We start from the raw sequence: 26,669 nt of genomic DNA, 5'->3' as shown, positions 1-26,669 counted from the left end.
CCCACGTCTTGGCCTACACACCCTCAGTCCAGGCCAGCCTCCACCTTGCCACACCTGTCCCAGTCCCCCCCACCCCACCATGGGATGACCCACCCAGCCACACCCCAATCCCCATGCCCCCCACCCTGCCTGTGATCTGGGAAGACTGTCCATCTCATGAAGAGCCCCTATTTTCCCCAGGGCTGGGACAGGGGTATACACCCAGAACCACACCGGTGGCCCCAGCCCACCTCTCGGCAGCTCTCACCAAGCAGGGCCTCTCCCCTTCCAGGGTTCAGCCTAAATGTGCCCCAGTGAACTGAACCCCCAGCCCTGCACGTGTCTGTGACCCCGAGCCATCTTGGTTGTGACTTCGCCCAGACCCTCGAGCATTCCCAGTCCCACGGTGACAAGATGAGCTGCAGTTCCCACCGGCTCTGGCACCCACAGGGCTCCAGATCAAGTTTAATAAATAAAACAGCAAGGGGATCAAGGCGGCTGTCACTTCACAGTGTGGCCGTGGTACGAGGGAAGCCGAACCAACACTGCAGACAGGCTCAAGCCGAAACCCTCTCTGGGTGACACTCTGGGCTGGGGAGCACTGCCCTGCCCCCCTGGGGAACCCCACTTCCATGTGTGAAAAAAACATAAATAAAACAGGAAGTGGGGGAAGAAAGGGGCCCGGACCCCAAGCCACCCTGCTGGGGAGCTTCAACAGAAATATGACCTGGGGGGGCTGGGGGAATGGGCAGCAGGCGGCAGTGCCTTGGTACCAAGGGGGGTGCGGGTCGCCTTCCTCCGCGAACCTCGTGGGGGGCAGGGAGGAGGCGGGCGTGCGTAAAGTGCGCTTTTCCTGAAGTGGAGGGAGTGGGCGGGGCGGGCTGACTTCGAGGTATATGGCTCTGTGCCCATGGGGCTTGGCACCGAGTGGCAGCCGCCCACCGAGCCCTGGAGTCTCCTGGGACCCTGCCAGGAGCACAGGATGAGCCGAGCAGCGAGCCAAGGTCGCCCAGGCGGGGGCTGCTGGTGGGGGCGATGTCCTGCTGTCTCCCTCCCAGGAGGGCGGGACCTTGCCCGACAGGCCCTTGGCACCAGCTGCCTGGCGGGTCCCACGGCGGGGGCGGCAGCCGGGCCTCCGCTCACCCCAGTCCTTGAAGAGTTCTGAGGCAGAGGATGTGCGACCCAAGGCCCGCGATGGGGGGAGGGTTGGGAAGACTGACAGGCAGGTCCCAGTGACCCCAAGTCCAGTCCGGGCAACACACGCCTACCCGAGGTCAGGGATCAACAGGTCATCACGTTACAGCTGCGGGGGAGAGACCAAGAGACCACGGGTCAGTGCAGCCCCACGGCCCGGTGACCTGGTGCCGGGTGCCGACCACATGGCTCCCGGCCGCGCCGCCCCCAGCGTGTCGTGCCTTCGTGCACGGATAGGCCCCCTAGGGCAACACTGTTCTTGGAGCCAGGGGATGGCTGGTGCCTGGGGCCCAGCTGGGGGACCTGGCACCAGCCCATTTTTACCTTTTTGTATTTTGAACCATATGAATGTATTACCTAGTCAAAAAAATAAGCCAAATTAAAAGTAGAGAAGAAATCAGAGAACAGCCTGTTCCGTGGGGCCTCACTGTCCTGGGGCCTGGGGCCAACCCCCCCACTCTCCTCTGCCCAGCCTGAAGCTGGGGGCACAACAGCTGGGATATGGGGGGCCCGAGGCAAGGGCCACACTCACTGTGACAGGGGCTCCGCGTGCAGCCCAGGGGCCGGGCACGCTGGGTGGGCAGCCAGGAAGGGGTTCACGTCCCCAATGCCGATGAGTCCAAACTCGGTGACCGACAGGGCCACCTGGGTGGGGGCCACAGCGTCCTCGGGACCCCGGCTCACATCCGCCTGGCTGGAGAGGAGAGGAAGCCCTTCCGGGAGGACACCAGGAGAGGCCAGGTCCACGGCCAGTCGTGGGCTGGTGCTGGGCTCCGGGGAGGCCACAGCCAGGGGGCAGAAGGCAGGCTCAGCAAGGGCTGGGGGCCGCCGGAGCAGGGGCACAGCCGAGGATGTGTCCAGCTGCTGGAACGGACAGGGTCCTGGCACAGAGGATGACAGGCCATCGGCACCATCCCCAGGCTTGCCAAGACTGCTGGCCGTGCTGTCCACGCTGAGCGACTCTGCAGGGGGAGGACACGGCTGAGGTCAGGCCCCCTGCAGAACCCCACATCCTACTGCCTGAAAAGTCACCCACTGAAAGTCACACTTCTGCTGACAAGCTGCAATCTGCAGGCCCCTCATCAAAAATATTTTCATGCAGATAAAGAACTGCACACAGACACAAAAGAAACGAGTCTCAGTGACTGCGCCCACTGCAGAGGCTCTGCCCCAGGAGCCTGTGATCCTGTCTTTCACATCAGAGCAGACCTGGGTGAATACAAGCTGCCTGTGTGCACAGCAAAGTGAGGGCGAATGTGAACCTCGTGGGGCTCCTGCACATGCCCGCGTGACAGGCTCTTCTGGGACCGGTGGGTGTGGATGCTCTTTGGACAAGCCAAGGACCCAAGAAGAAGATGGAACCATGGGACAGTAAGCCCCAGAGTCCAGCAGACCCAGAGAGCAAAGGTCCTCATCTTCCCCTTCGTGGTCACCTTTGGAAACTCAAGTCACAACCCAGGCCTCGCCTCGCCCCTGCGTGGCAATGGGCGTGGGACGGTGGGGAGCTGGGACATGGTCCTGGTCTCCCATGTGGCAGAGGGGACTGTGGAGGAGGCTCTCACTTCAGGCCACGGGCACACACGGTGCCCACCACATAGAAAGCCAAGCCACTAGAAAAAGTCGTGGGGATGACCCCACGTACACATGACATTCGTGACTAGTCGTAAGGGTGGAGTGGCATGGGCTACCAGACCTCCACTCCTCAGAGCCCACCAGCCCCCAACAAGGTGCCATGAGGCAGGGGCCTCCCAGAGGAGCCCGTCCCGCTCTCACCTGTGTGTATCTGTGCCATGGGGTCCTGCTCAGAGCCCAAGCTGTCGGTGGCAGGGGGCAGAGGTGGCGAGGAGCGGGGGCGTCCAGGGCCATCAGGGTCACTGCTGTCCAGATCCTGGTCGGCGTCCCTGTGCGGAGAGGGCGCCTCAGATGGCAGGGGCCTCCCCACGACCCCAGCCCCCCGCCCCCTGCTGGGAGCCAGCTGCACGTACGTGGCTCCTGGCGGGCCACACTTCCTCCGGCCCAGCCGTGTCTGCTGGGAGAAGTACTCGTAGCGCTCTGACTTCTTCCACAGGTAGTAGTACTCCACGCATTCGCCCACCGACCGTGTGCGCACCTGGGGGCGGTGCCACGTCACCTCGGCCCCTGGGCCCCGTGCCCACCGGCCCAGCCCCCTGCCTGTGGGACAGTGGGAACAGGCCTCCGCACCCACTGCTCTTAGACAGGGCGCCGACCCACCCTCAGCCTGCAGTACCCAGGCCCAGCCCGTCCTGGCTGCAGCACAGTGGTGCCCCGGTGAACGCCGTTGCACTGTGTGGGCCCTTTCTGCCCCAGGACCATGTGCCTGGCCCACATCCTTCACCCCAGGCTGCAAGCTCCCAAGGACAGTGGCATTGGCTGTCCCTGCCCCTCTAGGCCCAGCAGAGAGGAGGGAATGATGCCTAAGAGCCAGGAACAGAGCCCCTGCCAAGGACAGCACGACACAGCAAGCCACTCTCCCACTGGGCAGAGTCACTAACACTCAGAGGAAAGCAGCCTGCAGTCGCAGGATGCCGCTGAGGACTTGTGAGGGTTCATGACCCCAGGCACTGCTTATAATGCACTTGGGAACGCTGATGCACCTTACACACCAAGCACCCTAGGGGGAGGTGGGTGCGCCACCTGGGAAGGCCTCCTGTGGTTACGGGGGCATCCTCCCCCTGTGGAGGACTCCCCCCATAGCTGTTCACACAAAGGGCCTCCACCAGTTCCCGGGGAGGGTCTGGGGACCATCAGGGGTCAGGGTCACACTGAGACTGCCCCACCTTTTCAATGAGACCCCTTCCAATCCATCCTTCCTCGCCGGGGTCATTTTTGCTGCAAACAGGAAACGTACACAGCCAGAGAGGCCACAGCCATGACCAGGGCACAGAGGAAATAAAGGCAGTGTGCGCATGGCAGCATGCCCACGAGGCACTGATCTCAAAGGGTGGGTCGGCGCCGAGCGCAGTCCCATCCCTACAGCAGCAGCAGGGGTGCCTCAGTCACCCCCACCCTCCGGAGGAGACACCCTGCTCTTCTCCGGCTGCAAACCCATGAGGAGCGGGAAGTGGCCGAGGAGGGCGGTCCTGTGGGTGCAGGATCATCTCCGACAAGGCTGAGGAGGGGGGAGCCGTGAGACACAGGAAACAGGCTCCCCGGCAGAGCCACGGAGTGCATCCGGGCATACCTTGGGCCTGCAGGCCAGAGCGGCCAGGGCTCTGTGAGTCATCACTCAAGAAAGTATGGCCAGGGGCATCGCTATGGGATGTACAGAGACCAGCAGTGACCCGTGGCCAGGGGAGAGGGACCCAGGTCCAGGTAGGGCAGGGAGCCTGGCACTTGGCAAGCCTTTGGGTCATGAGCCTTTGCCACAGTGACAACAGGCCTGGGCTGTGTTTTGAGGGAACCAGGAAGCCCTACGAGCCTACGGCAGGGGTTGAGGGTGGGGCCCAGACTGGGGGTCATGCTGTGGACTGGCCCCAGGCACTGGGCCACAGCTGTCATCCAAGGGCGTGGGAAGGGGTGTGACAGACCACCAGGGTGATAAGATTGGCTTCGCTGTGAAAATGCACCTTCAGGCCAGTGCCACCCAAATGGGAGCCTTCTCCTTGGAAATGAAGATCGGCCAGCAGACACGACAGGACCCAGGACAAACACCAACAGGTGCAGCCAGCGAGGGGCTGCTCTGGGGCACCGTCCTCAGCTGCGGCAGCCTGCCTGTTGGCCTTGCGGCTCCCAGCCGGGGTGCACACACGCTCACCTTGTTCGCTTGGATCAGGTGGAAGTTCTTCCCATGCACTCGGAAGCCATGCTCAAAGTTCCGGCACTCCTCCTCGCCCCAGGCACAGAGGCCATCTGCACAGGGACAGCGGGCTCAGCAGGGGTGAGGCAGAGGTGAGGGAAGGGGCATGGGTGAGGCCAAGCAGGGGGCAGACAGGGAGCCTGGAATGCACTCACCTCGGATCACCTTCACGTTGAAACGCAGCCTCCTCAGGGCTTCCTCTGCATTGAAATTGCATTTCACCAGCTCGTACAGCGCCTGTGAGAGTCATGTGCACACTTGTCACTTGCTCACCCTAGAGCAACAGCAGGGGTGTGGGTCAGGGGCTTCCACACTACCAGGGCCCCCGCGACAAGCGGCTCCACCTGAACCCCTGCCATCGCGGGACCACACCATGCTGCCCATCTGGCTGGGGTTCATGACAGTTCCTGATCCCCGTTCCAGGGCAGCCTCTTGGGTCCCCACACCCCTGCAGGCCTGACCACCCCATTCCCCCAAGGTTTCCCCTCCTTCTCAGCGCTATAGCGCTACAGCCCACTGCCCCTGCGGCAGCCCCACCTGCTCACTGTCCCTCACAGCCTCTCCGTCTGGGAGCTGTGGCCCGGCCACCTCGTGCCACCTCCTCTTCACGGCCCGGTACAGGAATTCCTCCACCTCCCTCTCGGGGAGGATGCTGGGGTCCCAGAGCAGCTGGTCTTCATTCTCATAGACTGTGTAGGAATGGGGCCAGGTCAGTCATGGGAGCCTTGAGGGGCATGCACTCCCTCCCCTGCCTGTTTTCCCAAGCACCCGCCAGGGCAGGCCACCTCAGCACCCCATAGCACAGAGTCCTGGTTCTTTCGCCCTTCCAGGGCCTGATCTGGGCACCCACACACCACACGCAGGCTGTGAGGTCACCAGGCCAGGCTGCTCAGGGTAACTGAGTGGTGAGCTGCAGGGGACCCACAGGGCACGGACCCAGCCAGGGGGTCAGAGGCGGCCTCCTTGAGGCGGCGGCGATGGGCCTGCACTGCGGGGAGGGGAACCTCTGGGCGTGATCTCTGGGAGAGGGTCGTAGGTGACCGGTTCTAGGTGAGACCTGCATGAGGCTGAAGCTACGCATCCAGGAAAAGCAGAGGCCCGAGGGGTGAAGAACCTAGACTGGAGAGTGGCACAGGAACCAGGCGCCAGCGGGCTCGCTCAGGCAGGAGCTCCTGTGGCGGCCACAAGTGCGCTGACCATGGCCTCACAGGAGCCAAGAGTGTGCAGCTCTGAGGTGAGGAGGACCCTCTCCGCGGAGCCTCCCTGAGCGGGACACCATGCGAGTGCCGCACTCAGAACAACAGCTCCCTGTTGGGGAACTGGCCAGAGACCAACACGCCTGGCCAGTGCCGAGCACCTCAGGGCCAGTGGCCTCTCCAGGGACCAAAAGCTCCACAGGGCCTGCGGCCACCTCTCTCCACCTCCGCAGTCAACACTGGCTCCCAGCCTGGACCGCGGTGCTCAGCCCAGAGGAGAGCAGGCCCCCGTCTGGGAAGAAGAACACCCTCTGCGACTTTAACACTCTGTCCGCCTAGCATGTGAACCTGAGAGGAAAAGCATGCGAGGACAGGAGCCCGCCAATGGCTGCACGTGAGAGTGACCGAGCTGCTAGAGAGGCCAGAGCACACGGGACGCGGGCACGTCACAGCAGAGAGCCGGAGCCCGTACAGAAGGATCACACGCACATCCTAGGACTGGGGATGCAGTGTGTGAACCTAGGAGCCCGCTGGGCAGCTCTGACAGCAGCCTGGACAAACAAAAGACATGATTATCGAAGACAAAAAGAATTAAAAAAAGAGTAAAACAAAAGAACATGGAAATGAAGCTTCATAAGAACATACTTTAGGAAGTGTAAGATGGTCAAGCCAGCAGGATACGGACAAAGCAGGGGGCAGCAACATATTGAGGAGACAGTGACCACGAATTGTGCAGAACTGGTGAATGCCACGGAACCAGAGATTCAAGAAATCCAGGATAAATACATAGAAATACACACAGAGGCATATCAGAGTCAAAATGCCACAAAACAAAAAAAGGTTATAAGCAGGCAGGGGAAAAAGGAATAATGGTTTCATAGGAAACAGTAAGACAGGTTCTGACTTTTTAACAGAAATGACAGACACCAAAAGACAGTGGGATGGAATCAGTCAAGTGCTAAAAAAAAAAAAGCCTATAATTCTAGACATATATACCCATGAAAATATTCTCAGAAAAAAAGGAAAGCGAAATAAAGACTCTCAGGCAAACTATAGATCAAATAATTCATCAACGCATCAACACAAGACCAGCACAAGAAATGCCCAAAAGGAAGTTCTTCACACTGAAGGAAGGGGTCCCAAACGGACACATAAACAGACATCCACTGTTGCGAACCACAAAGCGGTGATCTTGTGAGACGTGACGTCTGGAAGCGACAGCACAAGGATAGGACAGAAGGGGGATGAGTCAAAACTGCTCTCAGGGTCCTCAATGGGGAGCTAGGATGCGTTGATTTAAAGTAACCTGATGGATCACTGAAAAGATATTAGAAAAATTAAAACTTACAAGCTAAACAAGGAGGAAACAGAATCAAACCACTTGGCTAATCAGAAAGAAGACAAGGAAATACAGAACTTGTGGAACACACAGTGGGACGTGGACTGACACCCAACTGTTTCATCATCTACGTGAAAAGTAAGGGTTCCAAATACAGACTAAATACTCCATTAAAAGACAAAAGACTTGGGAGACTTCAACACACCACTCACTCCAAAGCACAGATCCACCAGACAGAAAATAAGTAAGGACACAGAGGCCCTGAACAACACACTAGAACAGACGGACCTAACAGACATCTACAGAACTCTACACCCAAAAGCAACAGGATACACATTCTTCTCAAGTGCACATGGAACATTCCCCAGAATAGACCACATACTAGGCCACAAAAAGAGCCTCAGTAAATTCCAAACGATTGAAATCCTACCAACCAACTTTTCAGACCACAAAGGCATAAAACTAGAAATAAATTGTACAAAGAAAGCAAAAAGGCTCACAAACACATGGAGGCTTAACAACAGGCTCCTAAATAATCAATGGATCAACAACCAAATTAAAATGTAGATCCAGTAATATATGGAAACAAACGACAACAACAACACAAAGCCCCAACTACTGTGGGATACAGCAAAAGCAGTCTTGAGAGGAAAGTATATAGCAATCCAGGCATATTTAAAGAAGGAAGAACAATCCCAAATGAATGGTCTAATGTCACAATTACAGAAATTGGAAAAAGAAGACCAAATGAGGCCTAAGGTCAGCAGAAGGAGGGACATAATAAAGATCAGAGAAGAAATAAATAAAATTGAGAAGAATAAAACAAGAGCAAAAATAAATGAAACCAAGAGCTGGCTCTTTGAGAAAATAAACAAAATAGATAAGCCTCTTGCCAGACTTATTAAGAGGAAAAGAGAGTCAACACACATCAACAGAATCAGAAACGAGAAAGGAAATATCACGACGGACCCCACAGAAATGCAAAGAATTATTAGAGAGTACTATGAAAACCTATATGCTAACAGGATGGGAAACCTAGGAGAAATGGACAACTTCCTAGAAAAATACAACCTTCCAAGACTGACCCAGAAAGAAACAGAAAATCTAAACAGACCAATTACCAGCAACAAAACTGAAGCAATAATCAAAAAACTACCAAAGAACAAAACCCCCAGGCCAGATGGATTTACCTCAGAATTTTATCAGACATTCAGAGAAAACATAATACCCATTCTCTTTAAAGTTTGCCAAAAAATAGAAGAGGAGGGAATACTCCCAAACTCATTCTATGAAGCCAACATCACCCTAATACCAAAACCAGGCAAAGACCCCACCAAAAAAGAAAACTACAAATATCCCTGATGAACGTAGATGCAAAAATACTCAACAAAATATTAGCAAACCGAATTCAAAAATACATCAAAAGGATCATACACCAGGTGGGATTCATCCCAGGGATGCAAGGATGGTACAACATTCGAAAATCCATCAACATCATCCACCACATCAACAAAAAGAAAGACAAAAACCATGTGATCATCTCCATAGAGGCTGAAAAAGCTTTCGACAAAATTCAACATCCATTCATGATAAAAACTCTCAACAAAATGGGTATAGAGGGCAAATATCTCAACATAATAAAGGCCATATATGATAAACCCACAGCCAACATCATACTGAACAGCGAGAAGCTGAAAGCTTTTCCTCTGCGATCGGGAACAAGACAGGGAAGCCCACTCTCCCCACTGTTATTCAACATAGTACTGGAGGTCCTAGCCACGGCAATCAGAAAACACAAAGAAATATAAGGAATCCAGATTGGTGAAGAAGAAGTTAAACTGTCACTATTTGCAGATAACATGATATTGTACATAAAAAACCCTAAAGACTCCACTCCGAAACTACTAGAGCTAATATCGGAATTCAGCAAAGTTGCAGGATACAAAATTAACACACAGAAATCTGTGGCTTTCCTATACCCTAACGATAAACTAACAGAAAGAGAAATCAGAAGACAATTCCATTCACAATAGCATCAAAAAGAATAAAATACCTAGGAATAAACCTAACCAAGGAAGTGAAAGACCTATACTCTGACAACTACAAGACACTCTTAAGAGAAATTAAAGAGGACACTAACAAATGGAAACTCATCCCATGCTCTTGGCTAGGAAGAATTAATATCGTCAAAATGGCCATCCTGCCCAAAACCATATGCAGATTCGATGCAATCCCTATCAAACTACCAACAGCATTCATCAATGAACTGGAACAAATAGTTCAAAAATTCATATGGAAACACCAAAGACCCCGAATAGCTAAAGCAATCCTGAGAAGGAAGAATAAAGTGTGGGGGATCTCACTCCCCAACTTCAAGCTCTACTACAAAGCCGCAGTAATCAAGACAATTTGGTACTGGCACAAGAACAGACCCACAGACCAGTGGCACAAGAACAGAGACTCCAAACATTAACCCAAACATATATGGTCAACTAATATTCGATAAAGGAGCCATGGACATACAATGGGGAAATGACAGTCTCTTCAACAGATGGTGCTGGCAAAACTGGACAGCTACATGTAAGAGAATGAAACTGGATCACTGTCTAACCCCACACACAAAAGTAAATTCGAAATGGATCAGAGACTTGAATGTAAGTCATGAAACCATAAAACTCTTAGAAAAAAACATAGGCAAAAATCTCTTAGATATAAACATGAGTGACCTCTTCTTGAACATATCTCCCCGGGCAAGGGAAACAAAAGCAAAAATGAATAAATGGGACTATATCAAGCTGAAAAGCTTCTGTACAGCAAAGGACACAAAAAGGTATCCTACAGTATGGGAAAATATGTTCATAAATGACAGATCCGATAAAGGGTTGACATCCAAAATATATAAAGAGCTCATACACCTCAACAAACAAAAAGCAAATAATCCAATTAAAAAGTGGGCAGAGGAGCTGAATAGATAGTTCTCTAAAGAAGAAATTCAGATGGCCAACAGACACATGAAAAGATGCTCCACATCGCTTGTCATCAGAGAAATGCAAATTAAAACCACAATGAGATATCACCTCACACCAGTAAGGATCGCCACCATCCAAAAGACAAACAACAACAAATGTTGGCGAGGTTGTGGAGAAAGGGGAACCCTCCTACACTGCTGGCGGGAATGCAAATTAGTTCAACCATTGTGGAAAGCAGTATGGACGTTCCTCAAAATGCTCAAAATACAAATTCCATTTGACCCAGGAATTCCACTTCTAGGAATTTACCCCAAGAATGAAGCACTCCAGTTTGAAAAAGACAGATGCACCCCTATGTTTATCGCTGCACTATTTACAATAGCCAAGATATGGAAGCAACCTAAGTGTCCATCAGTAGATGAATGGATAAAGAAGATGTGGCGCATATACACAATGGAATATTACTCAGCTATAAGAAAAAAACAGATCCTACCATTCGCAACAACATGGATGGAGCTAGAAGGTATTATGCTCAGTGAAATAAGCCAGGCGCAGAAAGACAAGTACCAAATGATTTCACTCATATGTGGAGTATAAGAACAAAAGAAAACTGAAGGAACAAAACAGCAGCAGAAGCACAGAACCCAAGAATGGACTAACAGTTATCAAAGGGAAAGGGACTGGGGAGGACGGGTGGGAAGGGAGGGATAAGGGCGGGGAAAAAGAAAGGGGGCATTACGATTAGCATGTATAGTGGGGGGGGGGGGCACAGGGAGGGCTGCGCAACACAGAGAAGACAAGTACGGATTTTACAGCATCTTACTATGTTGATGGACAGTGACTGTGAACAGGTATGTGGGGGGGACTTGGTGAAGGAGGGAACCTAGTAAACATAATGTCCTTCATGTAATTGTAATTGTAGATTAATGATACCGAAATAAAATAAATAAAATGAATAAAGACAAAAGACACTCAGACTGCATAAAAAGTTAGATCCAAATATAAGTCATTTGCAGAGAATTCACTTCCAATAGGAGAAAAAAGACAAATTGTGCAACTGCCTGAGAGAGCAGCAAGCACACGGAGCGTCGGCCGCCAGACGACACAGCGGCCCTCGGGAGGGTCGGCTCAGGTCCCAGGCTGCTGTCACACCGGGTCTCTGACATGGCGGCGTCCGGCTGGGAGTCAGTGACAGAAGGATAACCGGAAAATCCCCAGTGTCGGGAACTAAACAGAAGGCTTCTAAGTAGCCCATGGGACAGAGAGGGTTCCAGGACGCAAACCAGAGAATGACAAATGCAAACAAAATGAGATCGAAGGAAGGAAATAAAGATAAAAGTGAGAACCAAACAGGTAGAGATCAGACAAAAGAGAAACATCAACGAGCTGAAAGTTAGATGCTCACAATGGGTAATAAAATCCACAACCTTGAGAACACTGAACAAGAGGGAACCAGAAAGGAGAAGACACAGACTTAACCAAGACCAGGGCTCCAAAGTGGTATCAGCACAGCTCCCAAGGACACTGAGGACAGAAGGTGCTATTACGGGCTTCTTGAAAATACAGGTGACAATGTAGGGGAACGTGAACAACTCCTCAAAAATGCACCTTGTCGAAACAGAAACACAAGCTCTGAACAGACATATATATATATTATGAAAAATGGATTTGCAATATAAAACGGTCCACAAAAATGAAGCTAAACCACAGGCACACACAGCTTCACTAAAGAACCCTTCCCAATACCTAAAGGAGAGACAGGAGGAGCGTCATGCAAACCTTAGAAAAGGCACTTGCAGCAGACGTGAGAAGAGCCTGAAGTACAGTGAGATGACAGGCTGGCACCCCTATGACACAGGCAAGCAAAGTCAAGCACGGATTTACCATGGTAGCCACATGCTCTCAAGGCGCCACAGACCCCAGATGCTGAGCGCTGAACCGCTGCTCCTGGAAAAGCACCGGCAGGTCCCTGGAGCTTCTGGTCGGAGCCTTCCCGCCCACTGACCAACACACAGCCTCACCACCGGAGTGCTTCTGCGAGGACCCTCATGGCACTCCACCTCTCTGCTCGCGCCTGAATAAAGCTCCTCAACGTGTTTTCTCCAAAAGGCACATGCAGCTTCCCTGTCCTTACTTCACCAGACAGCTACACATGAGGCCAGTTAAACATCAGAATTACCAACAAACACCATGAAGATGTGAAACACGAGTTTTGGAAAAGACATATTTATGGTGTGAAGGCCAAGAGGACAGGCAGGGCGCCTCCTCGCTCGAACTTGGCTGGGAGGCGCACACCACAACATAACTTTCCTGCCATTCTGCATGTCTGCAGGTCTAAGTGTTCACAAGAACAGCCCAAGAGGCAATTCTGGGGCTACAAATGAATTTTAGCCAGTATGAAGATTCAGATACCAGATACACAAATGAGACGGGCTGAACATGCGTGCAGGAGCGCGTGCGTGCACACACACACACACGGCCTGACTGAACATCTGTCAAAAGCACATACTACACTAACAGAATAAAAGGGAAAAAAAGGCCATCTCCATATGGGCAGAAATATGATAAAATTCAATACTCATTCATGGCAAAAACATCAGCTACTAAGAACAGAAGGAAACTTTCTCATCTGATAAAGAGCATCTGCAAAAATCTTACAGGCAACATCAGACTCCATGGGAAAATGCTGAACGCCCTCCCCACGTCTGCGGACAGGACCGTCCATCACCACCTCTCTTCGCATCAACCCCAGGTCTTCCCAGTGCAGGAAGGCCAGCAAAAGCAATAAAAGTTACAAAGAATGAGGAATAAAATAAAGCTATCATTCACCGATGAATGATTTAAACAAAAAAAATTCAAAAATCAGCAAAATACTAAAATTAGTAAGTGAATTTTGCAAAGTCAATGTGCACAAAATCAATTGAAATATAAATATTCCACTTCAACAGGCAAAAATCAGGTAGTAAATGAAATGTTACGTTACATCCCTTACAGTTATGCCAACAGGAGAACAAGCACACACAGGACCCCTACACAGAAAGCTGCCAGGCTGGAGACTTACAGACCTAAACACAGAGGTGGACCATTCCACGGCCAAAGCATCCAACTGTTAATGGATCAACTCTCCTCAAATAATCTAAAGATTCAATGCAACGCTAATCAAAACCCTAGCAGGCACTTCTCAAGGCATGTGATGACTTAATTAAAACCTTAGATGGTGCAGTGAAACTTGTGACGTTGGAAGACTTGCATCATGTCAGACTTACTTCAAAGCTGCAGTAATTAGGATGCGTGGAAATGACCCAGGAGCAGAGGTTAATGGAACAGCAGCCCAAGCAAGACATCTGCATCGTGGACACTTGGCTTCTGCCAAAGGCACCACCCTGGCAGACCAGTGGGGAAGAAGGGCCTCTCAACAGGTAGCATGGAAGCAAAACGAACCTGGACACGCACTTCCGACCACACACCAAAAAGCAGACCAACTGAGATCACAACCACACGGTGACGGGGAGAGTGAGGGCGGCCATTTTCGGCACCTGCAGAATCCTTGACCAGCACACACACGCATGGCTTAAACACGAGTAGCTAAGTTGGACTTCAAGACACCGAAGATGGAGAAAGTATCTGCAGTGCATGTGGCCAACCAGCACCCAGAACAGAAAGGGCCCCCAGGTAAGAGAGACACAAGCGCTCTAGAACTGGGGAAAAGCCTCCGGCACGGCACACCACAAACAACATCCTGATGGCCAGTGTACATACTAGTACTCATCACAGAAATGCCAATGAAAGGCGGGCGAGACACCACACCACCCACTGCCAAGGCACCTCCAGAGCTGCGGAGGGCGTGCACCACCAGAACCTCACATGCTGCTGGGAGGAACCCTCTGAGCAGCTGCTATGGACCCAAGCACAGGCATCCCATACGACTCAGCCACCTGCCCAGGACCCAGTCTGCAGGTCCACGGGAAGACACGAGTACATTCATGACCACAAGTAGAAGCAAGCACCCCGTGGGTCCCCCGCAGAGATCAGCCAGTACAGCGTGCAGGCACCACATGTGCAGGGACCTGAGCTCACAGGTGTCCTGCGGCAGGTGGCCAGCTTCCACCCCGAGGGACCAAGGGCTGGCTGTTCCCTGTGGGGCAGGCCTAGAGGACAGAGAGGGTGGGACGACAGGCTCCGAGGCTGAGTCCTCCCAGGCTGAAGCCAAGGCATGGGCACCAAGGCCGTCTTCTGGGTCAGGGTCCTGGCGTGTCGTCACACCCAGAGAGTCCCTGCTGCCGTCCCGACCCAGCCAGGCCACGCTTTCCTGTCTCCCATCCTTTGCCACCGAACCCACAGCCCACCCTCCAGCCCCGGAAGGCCTTTATCTCTTTACTGAAGGTCCCTGTCTCCCCTGTCTGTCCCATCCCACCCTGATCCCAGCTACTGAATCATCTCAGATGGGCCACGAGTGCCAGCCCATACCCTACAGAGGCTTTGGGACAAGAAAAATATGACCCAAGTTAACAGGCAGGTGACTTCACATCCCATTTTCTTCCCCTATACACAGAGATAACCATTCCTATTTCAAAGAACAGAGCCCAGCTGTCCACTCCAGTAGAACAGGGCAGAGGGACACCAGCCGCTGGGGGACATCAGAGACGAGACCTGGACAGGGTGAGGCAGTGACCTGTAGGCTGAGTGTGGAGGAGAGAAACCAGGCGGAGAGGGAGAGGGACCAAGCGGATGGAACCAAGGGCAGGGCACAGGCTGCCAAATGCCCAAGGTGGCGGGACCACTGAGCATCAGGATGGACGTCAGCTGAGCTGCCTTGGCCACAGGGGCAACAGTCTCCCCACTTCCTCTCCCACCGGCCTCGGCCCACTGAGTACCCTGCAAACTCAGGGTGGCACAGGGCGGGCACCTGCCCTGTCCTGCCCCCACGTTCCCCGAGGACTAGGGAACTGGCTCTGGCTAGACAAGCAGCAAGTTCCTTCCTGGCGGGTGTGGGGTTTCATGTCTTTGCTCCCCCATCACCAGGCCCCACTTACTCTTCTCACTGTGGCGGTTCAAGTGCAGGTGGCTGAGGTCAGCTTGGAACTGAGGCCCAACCATGATCTCCTGCAAAGGAAAAGGCCCGGAGGAGTTAGGGCAGACAGGAGGCCCGGCTGTGCGGTGCTGACGTGGGCGCTGAGCTGCCACACACACAGCCCCAGGCTGCCTCAGTCCGTGCGACCTGCCCGAAGACACCAAGCCCTGCAGCCCCAAGAGGCCTGGGTGTGGGTGTGACTGGCTGACTGCACCCACTCACCCATCTGTCCAGGGGAGGCAGTGGGGTCCAGAGCCCCCAGGACAGGACCCCAGGGCCACGGCAGCAGAAGCAGCACATTGCCAGGTCCCAAGTCCACAGTCAGTGGCCGGCTCACCTCTCGGGAGCTCCGCACTCAGCCTCCCCAGATGGGCAGAGGCCAGTGTGGAGTGTCCCATGGGGTAAGAGCCATGTACCTTCTTACACTTGTTGGCAGGAAGAGGGTCCTCCGTGTCTGATGAGGTGGAGGAGCCAGGCTCTTTGTCTGCGTCAGCCAGGAGGCAGGCTTTGGGGACAGGGGAGCAGGTGAGGCACATCCATGACACCAGGCAGCCCACCCAACCCAGGGCCCAGGGTCTCCACTGCCTGCAGCCTGTCCCCTATTCTCCAGCCACCTGACCCTCAAAGGCTGTGCCCCTCAAGAGACCCTGACCAGGTGACAGTGCACCATAGGAGTGGGAATAGGGATGCCAGAAGCCTCCCTCTGCTGGGGTTGCTAAGCCGCCAGGCCCTGAGCCCAGCACCTCATGCTGAAGGGCCTCACAGGCCACGGAGGCAGGCAGAACTGAGGAGAGGCAGACCTTAGGACACTGCCCAGACCTGATGGTCTTGCGGCTACAGGAACCAACACATTCCCTCCTTGTCCAAGGGAAGTTACTCAGCTCACAGGCCAGGGCAGGGAAGACGGGAACCCCAGGGCACCCCCAGGGTAACAGACACCTGTGCATGAGCTCCCTGACAGCAGCCCGGGGCCCCTCTGTCTGCACCACCAGAGCCTTGCCCCACCGGTCCAAGTAGAGGAATGGGTGGGACACCTACATTCACTCTGGCTAGGAAAAAGGTCGGAGGCCTCATGGGAGGTCACAGACGGGGTAAGGTCGTCGGCCGAGGACTGTGTCTCTTCCTCTTCTTCCCCTGAAAGCAAATCCTTCGCTATTTGTTCCTTTTAACAAGAAAGTAAAGAACATTTTTGCAGCGTGTTTTAACAATCTCAAAATAACATGACACTGATGGTACTAACGCAATGAGCCTCCCTCTGGGAGCACCCTGAGCCTCAGGTGGGGTGGTTCTTCCCACTCTGCAGATGGAGAGAACAGGCGCAGGCCAGGCCAGGCCAGCCAGGGATGCTGGCATCAACTGCATGCGGCCCCCCAGCCCATGCCCTGCATCTGGAAAGGGACACCGCCCACACCCAGAGCTGGGGCATCAGAGCCCGGTCACTTTCTCCACTTGGGCACCTGGTTGTCAGCTGCAGGAATCAAGCCCTCCCTCCTGACTCCCACCCTGGACTCGGTCAGGGGACTGAGTAACTGGCTCTGCTCACCTCCGTCCAGCTGCAGCTCTCCTGGCCAGTCTCCATCAGCCTCCCTCCAGCCTGTGGGCAGGGTGCCTCTGCCCCCGCCCCCTCCCTGGGCCTCTCTAAGCCTGAGGAGGAAAGCGGGGCCCCGAGGGGACGGACCAGCTGCACGCTCTGCTTGCCCTCCCCACTCCGTGTCTGCGGTCCCCGAGTCCTCCCAGCCATTCCGGGAAGAGCCCCTCACCTTGTCCAGGGTCATGTCCAGGAGGTGGGCTGCGGGGCCGCTGCCTTCACTCTCCCGCTCCGAGATGGGGTCTGAGGGCTCATAGCCGTACAGGGCGAGCAGCTCATCAAGGGGCATGTCCCTGCTCTGAAGGGAAGGCTCTGTCAGGCAAGGCTGCTCTGGGGGTCTGTTCCCCCTCCTGCAGCTGAGCCCTGTCACCCACCCAACGGGGACTGCTCAGTCACATCCCAGCTCTCCCCAGCCGGGCCCCAGGCCTGGTCCTTTATCCAGGGACTCCCTTGCAACCCAGGAATGGCACAGACGCAGGGCTGCACCTGAGCCCCAAGGGGCTCACCGTTTGCCTTAAGTCAGAGCCTGAAGGGTGCAGCCAGCACCGGCCTGGTGGTGCCGCAGCAGAAGGAGGTGCACACACCACCACCAGCAGTGCTACAGGAGAGTGCTCGCTGGACGTGGCTGTGGAATCCACGCCGCTCTGCTCTGCTTTCACAAAGCTTCCACTCGCTCTCTTTTGCGGTAGCAACGAAGTATACCCACAACTACCTGAGAAGGTTGTTAAACACGCTTCCCTTTTCCAAGAATGCATCTATGAGGCTGAATTTGTGTTCAACCAAAAGAATGCACCATGACAGATTAAGATCTGTTTAAAAGGCAACAGCTGGAGTCTCATATCTGCTTCTACACTTAAGAGATTTGGGCAAATTTCACTGTTTTCCCTAATGTTTTTTTTTGGTCCGGAGAACTGTTACTTTTTCACTTTCATAAACATGTATTATTTCCATTAATACTGGATTTACTGTATAAGCTACATAAACAAAGCTCCTTGAGATTCTCAATAATATTGAAGAGCATAAATGGGGCTCTGAGGCCACAAGTCTGCAAGGAGGGTGTTAAGCTAACTGCCCCATCTGGAGCCTCGGGCCTGAGGCAGGACCACACCAGGGCCAGGGTCTCAGCCAGGCGCTGCCCGGTGTTTGTCAGCCACGTGCAGGCAGTGCTGGTCACTGCAGCACCTGGGCAGCACAGACACTAATTGGCCAGATGAAGAACCGTGTAGCTTGCCCAGGTGGGCTCCACCCACACAGGGGACAGGGGACCGGCTCAGCCTGGTACCTGGGACATGAACTCCTTCTCCAGCTCCTCCTCGGACTTCTCTGGGCCTCCCTCGGCCTCCTCCCGCACGCCGTAGCTCTGCGACAGGATCTCTGCGAGGTGGAACTGGTGGTCCGCAGAGCCCATGGACACCACTGTGGAGGAGGCGCCAGCCCACATGAGCTCCTCAAGCCCGCCCCCATCATCGCTGAGCCTGCAGACGCCTGGGGCAGAGGAGCAACCGTGGCCCAGCTATCACTAGGGATGAGGCCTTAGCACACAGACGTGTGTGCATGCGTACATGTTCCGCTATGTGCGTGAGACTGTGTGCATGTGTACAGGCAAGCACACATGCATGCCAGTGGTCACCTCTGTCAGTACACATGTGGAACCTCCCAGAAGAATGACTCCTGACCAAACAGCACACACAGATTCTGGGAATCTGGCGGAAGTGTTCTCCTGGGGGGTTGCTTGCTCTTTCTGACCAGACACCTGCAAGGGTTTGGGAGAGACCAAGTGGACTACGAAGAAATGAGCACCCGTAAGCCAGGATGGGAAGAAGCAGACAGACTTGACAGAGCTGGGTCCCTGCCCGATCAGAGCAGCTCCTGAAATGCAGGTGTGATGCTGTGCGCCGACCTCTGTGAGTTTCCACAGGAATGCACAGGGCAGGGGGGACGCTCATGGGCAGCACGCCGTAGGCCCCCAGTGCCAATCCCTTTTCCTACCACTCAGTGTCAACTGTACAGCCCAGCAGGTGGTGGAGGGTACCACATTTTGGGGTTTCCCAACAGAACCAGGTTGTGTTCTCTGCTGTCTCTGCATGACCGGTCTTCAATAAGTTAAAGTGTACAAAAAACAAACAAAAAAGGACATAGCTAGGGAGCAGCGCCCCCAAACCAGAGAGCAGTGACTCCCCAAGGTGGGTGCAAAACTTGTGGCAACAGCGGGTGGAGCTGCAGGAGGCCAAACAGGAGGGGCAAGAGGCCAGCACAGAGTATGTGGAAGCCACCCAGGGATGGTGCCCACGCAGCACCAAAGCGCCCAGTTTTCCTTCAGCAAGTTACCCAGCCCACAGTCCTGACTAACGTGCCTGTTGGGCGAGGCAAAACCGGCCTTGAGGGAGGAGTTCTGATCTCCTCCTGGACTTCCCAGCCTCCGCTAGAGAAGGGGGAAACCCACATACCCCTGCCCTGGACTCTGGGAGCCGGTGCACAGTCTCTGGCTCTCCCAGGTGGTGGAGATTCTGTCTCTCACAATCACTTAGACCCTGGCAGCCTTGGGCAGGAGGAAGGGATGGGCAGGTACCTGCTGTCTGCACGCTGGGCTGCCCGGGCCCCAGATGGTGAGTGAGACAGGTGGCCACGCCAGGACTCCGCCTCTCCAGTGAGGAGGCCTGTGAAGGAAGACAGGCAGTGAGCTCACCTGGCCCAGACCTGCTGGCAGACATGGGGGCAAGGCACCTAAGAGTAGGTACAGGTCAGAGCCTGGCTCCCCAGCGACCTTGGGAAGTTGCCTCATCTGGAGGAATCTCAGTTGCTTCCAGGCAGAAACGGACAGATTCCAAAAATCACATGGAAACGCAAGGAACCCGGATTACCCAAATAATCTTGTAATAGAAGAATACATCCTTATTTGAAAATTACTACAAAGCTCAGTAATCAAAACAGTGTGGCACTGACACAGAAGGCTAGACATTTAGACCTGGAACAGATTTGAGAATACAGATATAAAACCACACATTCATAGCCAACTGAATTCTGACTAAAGTGACAAAATAATTCAACGGAGAATCGTCAGTCAACACATAATGCTGGGACACCTGCACACCCAACACCACAGACAGCTTAACTCAGCATGGATGGAAGGCCTCAAACATGAGCTAAAGCTATACAACTCACAGAAAACCGGGATAAACCTTCATTACCTTGGACTGGCTAATGGCTTCTCAGGTAAGACTCCAAAAGCATACACAACAAGAAAAAAAAGATACACTGGACTCATCAAAGTAAAAAACTTCTGTCCTTCAAAGAACATTATCAAGATACTGAAAAGATAACTCACAGAATGGGAAACAATATTTGCGAATTATATGACAGGAAAGGGACTTGTACCTAGAATATAGAAAAAAAGTTCTTACTACTCAATAAAAAGATAAACAACCCAATTTAGAAATGGACAAAGATTCTAAATAGATATTTTCCCAAAGAGATACACAAACGGCCAATAAGCACAGGAAAAAATACTCAACATGAGGGGAAAGCAAGTCAAAACCACAGTAAGACACCCCTTCATCAACACAGAAAGGCTATGATTAGGGGCAGATCACACAAGGGGCACCTCACAGAACCAAGCGCCGGCAGAATGCAGACACCCAGGCACAGACGTCGGCTGGAGCTCCAGCTTTGGAAGACAGTCCAGCAGCTCCTCCAAAAGTTAGACGGTGTCAGCACATGACCCAGCCATTTCACTCCTGGGTATATGTGGAAGGGGTTCTGATTACGCCACCCCAAAACACACTGCTCCAACATATGGAGCTGAAGGCAACTAGGGAAAGAAGACACAGGATGAGCTCTGCCCCCAGGAGCTTCAGAGCAGAACATAAACCCCTGCAAGGGTGCCTCCCCCTTCCCGGACCAAGAAGGTATGGCCACCTCACCCCTGTAGACGAGATGGCACCCAAATCAGCACAAACAGACCTTACCAACTGGCTTGATCTCCCACTAGCTCCCCAGGGATCTCCTCCCCATGACCTGTTGCCCTAAACAACCCACAGGCCTCCCGGGCCAGTCACTCCTCTAGATTTACTGTCCTTTCATTAAGATGCTGTAGAAGCCCAAGCCCTGACCACCCTTTGGGTCCCTCATGGCCAAGGGCTCCTGGGTACTGTGCATCAGCTGCTCGTCTCTCTCATTAGTCTGTCTTTTGTCATCTAAATCACAGGGCCCCAGCTGAAGACCCCAGGACAGAAGGTGCAAAGTCAGGCTTCACCTCCCCAACAATACCCAACAGGAAAGAAAACATACCCCTACACTGAAACTGAATGTTGAGTGTTCATATGATTACGCACAATATCCAAATGTGGGAGGACCTGAGTGTTTGTCAGCTGACGAACAGACAAACCAAAATTTAAAAAATTGGATGGTATTCAGCCAAAAAAAAAGGAATGGGGCCCTGCCAAGCACTCCACGTGGACGGGCCCCGAACCCACCGTGGTCAGTGAGCACGGCCAGACCCAGAAGGCCACACAGAGTGTGACCCATTTCTGTGACACATCCCCAACAGGCGGATCCACAGACAGAGAGTGGGCCTAGGAGTACAAGGGGCTGGGTAGGGACAGGGGGTGACTAAGAAGTGCAAGGCTTCTTTGGGGGTGATGGAAGAAGCTAAAATCACTGGTGACGGTAACACAACTATGAATATACCAGCCATCACTGAATTGTGCACATTAAAATTAAAATAAATGCATTGTATGGTATGTGAATCCTACCCCAGTAAAGCTGCTTGCAAAAAAAAAGAATATTTAATGAAGTTTAACAACTTAGAAACTAGTTTGCTATGAATTTCCCCACTGACTTTCTCACTGGGTCCTCAAGAAGACCTGACAAGGTTGTGGAATCATCCTCTTAATGAGAAATAAGGGCCTCAAAGCTCAGAGAGGTCAAGTCATTACCAAAGTCCACACAGCAACTTAGGTGATATAACCACAGGACAGAAGGTGCAAAGTCAGGCTTCACCTCCTGGAGACGAGATGGCACCCGAACCTTCACAAACAGACCTCACCAACTAGCCTGATCTCCCAGTAGCTCCCCAGGGATCTCCTCCCCATGACCTGTTGCCCTTAACAACCCACAGGCCTCCCGGGCCAGTCACAAACTCAGGCTGTGTGACTCAGAGCCCCTTTACAGACCCACCGCTGCATGGAGCATAAATGATGGTACAGGAATGTACAGTACAGCCATGAGCACTGGAGTAACGCAGGCAGAAGCTGGCAAGGACCAGAGATGAGAAGCATGAAGCCCACTGGGGAAAGGGCCCCATGTTCCCTGGGAGGAAGTGCGGCGCAGGTGGCCTCTGCCGGGAGCACCTCAAGTTTTAAGTTGGAAGTGTCACCACCCAAGCTTTAGCCCCATGATGGCAGAGGCGATAACACAGAGATGTGGGGGGAAGGAGTCAGCAGGAAGCAGGGACTGGAGGCAGGCAAGGAGCACAGAGCACCTGGCAGCCTCGGGGCATCTCACAGAGCCCACGGCCTGGCAGAGGCAACCTCACCTTCCTTCCAGGAAACAGCATGCTGCCATGAGCTTGCAGGCCACCTGCACAGCCACTCACAAGCGTGGCCATGGTGCCAGCACCCTCTGATGCTCTAGTACACCAGTATCCCACCAGCCTCCCAAGCTGGCTCCCTTCCCACCTTCAGGGCTGGCTTTCTGTCTCTTGCCACCAAGAGCCCAGAGGAGTAGGGAAAAAGAGAGGCTGGAGTCAGGACGGCTCCTCTCCCAAGGGAGCAGCTCTCTGCCACACCCCTCTCTCCTGAGGCACGGCCTCAGGTGCGATGGTCTGAGGTCCCTGTCAGGGCCTGGGAGGACCTGGCCCTTATCCGACTTGCCCTTTGACACAGGGGCTCTGGCAGAGAGGACAAGAGAGCAGCAGCTGGGAACGGCAGAAATCGGGAGGCAGCCTCTTCTGGAGGGATCCCAGCAGCCTGCAGCCATAGGACCCCAGGTTCCTTTCCAGGTGACTCCCAGTCACCCAGAGTCTCCAAGGAATAGACTGCGTGGACGCCCTCCCAATCCCTGAGCCATCATCCGGCCTGCAGACAGAGCCCCCTCTCAGTGGTGGGACACCCAGGGTTCCTACTTCCTCCTCCAGAGCCCAGGCCCTCCACCTGGTGAGGTGGAGGAAGAGGAAGGACGGGGAGTGGGCTCACGGTGCCCAGGGTAAACACAGTCGGGGTGGGGAAGAGAAGGAAGGCCAACCACATTCCGAGAGAGCCGCACAGACCTGGTGGAGGAGCCAGTGCTCAGCAGCAGCAGGTGGTACCCCATCCATGCCAGGAGGCCCTGTCGCTCGAATGCAGAGCACAGAGCGGCCTTCCTGAAGGGCAGCCCCAGGCCTGGCCTGAAATGGTGCTGCACTGTGCAGCCCAGCCACACGCTCCCCTGGGGTGATGCTGACACGCCTCCCTTCCAGAGGGGCGTTCTGCACCCCTCCCTGTGCACCTGGCTGGACCTGGGGCTGTGATGGAAGTCCACATGACTTACAAGGCAAAGCGGTTTCCACCTGGAGTCTTTTGAGACAGTCACTCCTAGAACCCAGCCGCCGTGCTGGGAGGAAGCCCAAGCCACAGAGAGGACATAGATAGTGTCCCTGCCAGCACCAACAGCCACACACTTTCCCCACCGGGGTTGGGCCCAGCCCAGCCACGCACCTATGGCACCACATGGGACCCCGAGAGAACACCACCAGTCGACCATCAGTGCCGTGGTAGGTAACAAGACAATACCTATAGTTCTGGGAAACGTTTTCAAGGAGTCATTTCACAGCACTAGTTAACCAAGCACTTCCCTCCACCCAGCTCAGGGGTCCATCTCCACTGAATGCCCCTGCATGGCAGGCCTCCACCCCATCGTGTCCACCGAGCACCTACTGAGAGGGCACAGCAGCTGGGCCTGGGTGCGCTGCAGTCAGCCCAGAAACAGGTTCCACCCGTCTCCACCCACACGAGCTACCAGTCTAGTTGGGACACAGAAAACAGACATGTGGGCATGCACAGTAGTGAGGAGATGAGGGGAGATAGGCAGGAGGGAAACAGTGCAATCCGGGAGGACCTCCGAGGTCGCCTCAGGATGGGGCCTGCTGGGTGATGGAAGCACCATGGCAACCGAGTCCCTCGAAGGAAGCAGAGGACACAAAGGAATCCGCAGGGAGCACAGGGGCCAGAGTTGGGGCGGGGTAGATCCTCAGGGACCACACCACTGGGCGGGGGTCATGGAAGGAGACACACTTTATCCTAGTGACAGCAAACAGCCAAGGAGACTTCAAACACAAGATGCAGATGGTGTACTTAGGTTTTTCAAAGATAAATCTGCTATCAGTGAGAAAAACAGCATGAAGAACCCCATCTCCTCTCATGATGCTCATGGCTGCTGAGGTGACACCAAAACCCAGGCAGCCGACGCGGGGAGCAGCCTACCCCTGGCTTACAAACCCCCACGTCCATCTGTTAGCTCGCTTTATTTGGTAAGATTCGGCTTCTCTGTACGAGATTTTGGGAGACTTTTTGGCTCTTCCCATTTCAAAGATAAGGAAACCAATGCTCTGAGGTGCTCAGTGACCTGCCTGATGTCACACGGAACAGGTCTCACTGGAACCTCTGGGGGGATGCAACAGGTCTGGCCACGGCTCACCATGTGCGCATCTGCACACTTGTTGATCCTTTACTGGCCAGCCTCTCTGACCAGACTCTACACCCTTTAGCACAGGCACACTCACAGCCAGACCCTCAGGGCCTCACATGGAGCCAGGCACGTAGGGGACCTCACACACAGGGTTTCTCCAAGCAAACAAACTCAGATTCACTGAACTGAGTACCACCTCAAACTGTAAACAGGGGCACCCAGGGCACTGGCTGCCATAAGGGTTCCAGGGGCTTGGCACTGGGCAGGCAGAGTCAGTGGCCAAACCCAGCAGGTCCTAGAGGAGGCTGACTGGGGAGTCTGTCCAAGACACCCCCAACACACAGCTCCCTGCCAGGCCAAGAATGCTGCCCAAATGGCCCCTGGTGCCCTGGAAAAACGCCACCCCTGCCCCTGAGCCAGGCACACACAAAAACACACACATTTGACCACCACATCCCTGCTGAGCCATCGGGAGACCTGGCTGCTGCCTCTGACCCTGGAGGCCAGCCACTGCCCCCATGAGACCTCAGTCCCCTAAATGCTCCCTAAGGAAGAACTCTCTAAGAACCAGCTACTGAGGTCTGTCCCTGCACCCTGACGCCCACACCTCTTCAGCACAAATGCAGGGCCTGTCACTGCCCCTGAGGTCACTGGTGGGAAAGACCTGACAGTTCTGCCCTAGACAACACCTCCCCATGTTGTGCTAAGACATGAACACCAATGTGGCCCCATGACCAGGCCAAACATCCCATAAACCTGCCGTGTTTCATTGGGTGGCACCTCCTCCCCTCTGGCCCTCAGCGTCCCCCCACTTGATGAAGGGCCACTTGCTGAGTCTGTGGACTTGTTTGGTGTCGGCTGTAACTTCTGCATCCCCAGACTGAACCAGCATGTTCCCAACAGGTGCATTATCTCATTTCATCCTCACTAGGGCCCTGAAGGATGAGCACAAGTCCCACTGTCTTACCCAACATTCCAAAGTAAAAAAAAAGTCAGTTTCTCATCCCTGCTTTGACCTGACAGGAAACTCTGGTGTCTTTTTATCCCAGTCGGTCCTAGGTGAGTTTGATCAAGCATCACAGCTCCAAACCCCACAGATCCTCAAATGGGGTCAACTCCTACTGCCCACATATATCTGGCCCCTTTGGGCCTGTTCGGAAAGAGAAAGGAGACCCCAAGAAGCAAGTTCAAGCCGCCGATCAAGGCTGGTCTTACTGTCTGCGCCGGGGCAGCGCAGGACGGGCCCCCGGTCGGAGTTCGAATCACGCCCCGGACCCGGCGGGAGGGCGACTCGCGGTGCCCAGGCCCCGGAGCTCGAGGGCGGGCCGCGCTGCTGAGTCCCACCCGGGTACCGAAGCGGCTCGGCCGAGAGCGCACTCGGCAAAGTTGGCAATGCAGGGGAGGGCGGCTGCATGCCGCCGGGCCGGGAGACCCGGGAACAGGGAACACCGGGCGCGGGCCAGGAACCGGGCCGACAACTGGGCGCGCCTCCCTGCTCACCCGCCCGCCCCTCCCACTCCGTGCCCCCAACCCCCTGCGCCCGCACATGCGCGTTGCAGCCCGCGATGTGGCAGCCGGTGGGGGGGCCCGGGGGCGGCTGCCGACGGAGCCCCGCGCAAGTCGGGTTTCGACGGGCGCGGCGCACCGGGCCCGGCCTCAGAGCCGCAGGGCAGGGTCTCGGCGCCAGGGACCGCGACGGGGCCGAGGTCCGGTGGCGGGGGCGCGGGCGCACAGGGGCGGGGGGACCTGCTCCCCCGGCCAGCTCACTCACCTCCGCCATGGCCGTATGTGCGCGGGAGGCGGTGGCCGCTCGGGGATCCCCGGATGCGAGGTCGCGCGCTCATTGGCTGCTGC

General features: G+C 54.6%; 1 protein-coding gene across 5 annotated transcripts; it reads right to left on the bottom strand.

The window, feature by feature from the left end:
- Window positions 1-404: 404 nt before the first annotated feature.
- Window positions 405-26,644, bottom strand: MIER2 (MIER family member 2). 5 transcript variants are annotated; one of them, XM_073220742.1, is made up of 15 exons: window positions 26,031-26,279; window positions 19,723-19,810; window positions 18,436-18,569; window positions 17,660-17,865; window positions 17,326-17,451; window positions 16,604-16,727; window positions 15,982-16,070; window positions 15,528-15,597; window positions 5,528-5,679; window positions 5,146-5,227; window positions 4,949-5,043; window positions 3,159-3,283; window positions 2,947-3,074; window positions 1,706-2,135; window positions 405-1,282 (listed from the first exon to the last, which is right to left on the bottom strand). In XM_073220742.1, the coding sequence occupies exons 1-15, from the start codon at window positions 26,227-26,229 to the stop codon at window positions 1,261-1,263; spliced, it is 2,070 nt and encodes a 689-aa protein (XP_073076843.1). In that variant the 5' UTR covers window positions 26,230-26,279; the 3' UTR covers window positions 405-1,260. The 5 variants fall into 5 exon arrangements, 4 of the variants coding, with proteins under 4 accessions (XP_073076843.1, XP_073076844.1, XP_017506975.2 ...); XM_073220743.1 differs by lacking the exons at window positions 17,660-17,865; window positions 26,031-26,279 and adding an exon at window positions 26,587-26,644; XM_017651486.3 differs by lacking the exon at window positions 17,660-17,865 and having other exon boundaries at window positions 26,031-26,278.
- Window positions 26,645-26,669: the final 25 nt, after the last annotated feature.

This window comes from Manis javanica, chromosome 13 (assembly GCF_040802235.1).
Source record: "Manis javanica isolate MJ-LG chromosome 13, MJ_LKY, whole genome shotgun sequence".
Taxonomy (NCBI): Eukaryota; Metazoa; Chordata; class Mammalia; order Pholidota; family Manidae; genus Manis; species Manis javanica.
This window is presented reverse-complemented; position numbering and strand designations above follow the sequence as displayed.

Coding starts and splice junctions, on each gene's coding strand:
- MIER2 (XM_073220742.1), bottom strand. CDS start 26,229: ATGCAGCCGCCCTCCCCTGCATTGCCAACTTTGCCGAGTGCGCTCTCG. Junction 19,811..26,030: donor GCGCTGCCCCGGCGCAGACA/GTAAGACCAGCC, acceptor CTTCCTTCACAG/GCCTCCTCACTGGAGAGGCG. Junction 18,570..19,722: donor GCCCAGCGTGCAGACAGCAG/GTACCTGCCCAT, acceptor CCTCCTCCACAG/TGGTGTCCATGGGCTCTGCG.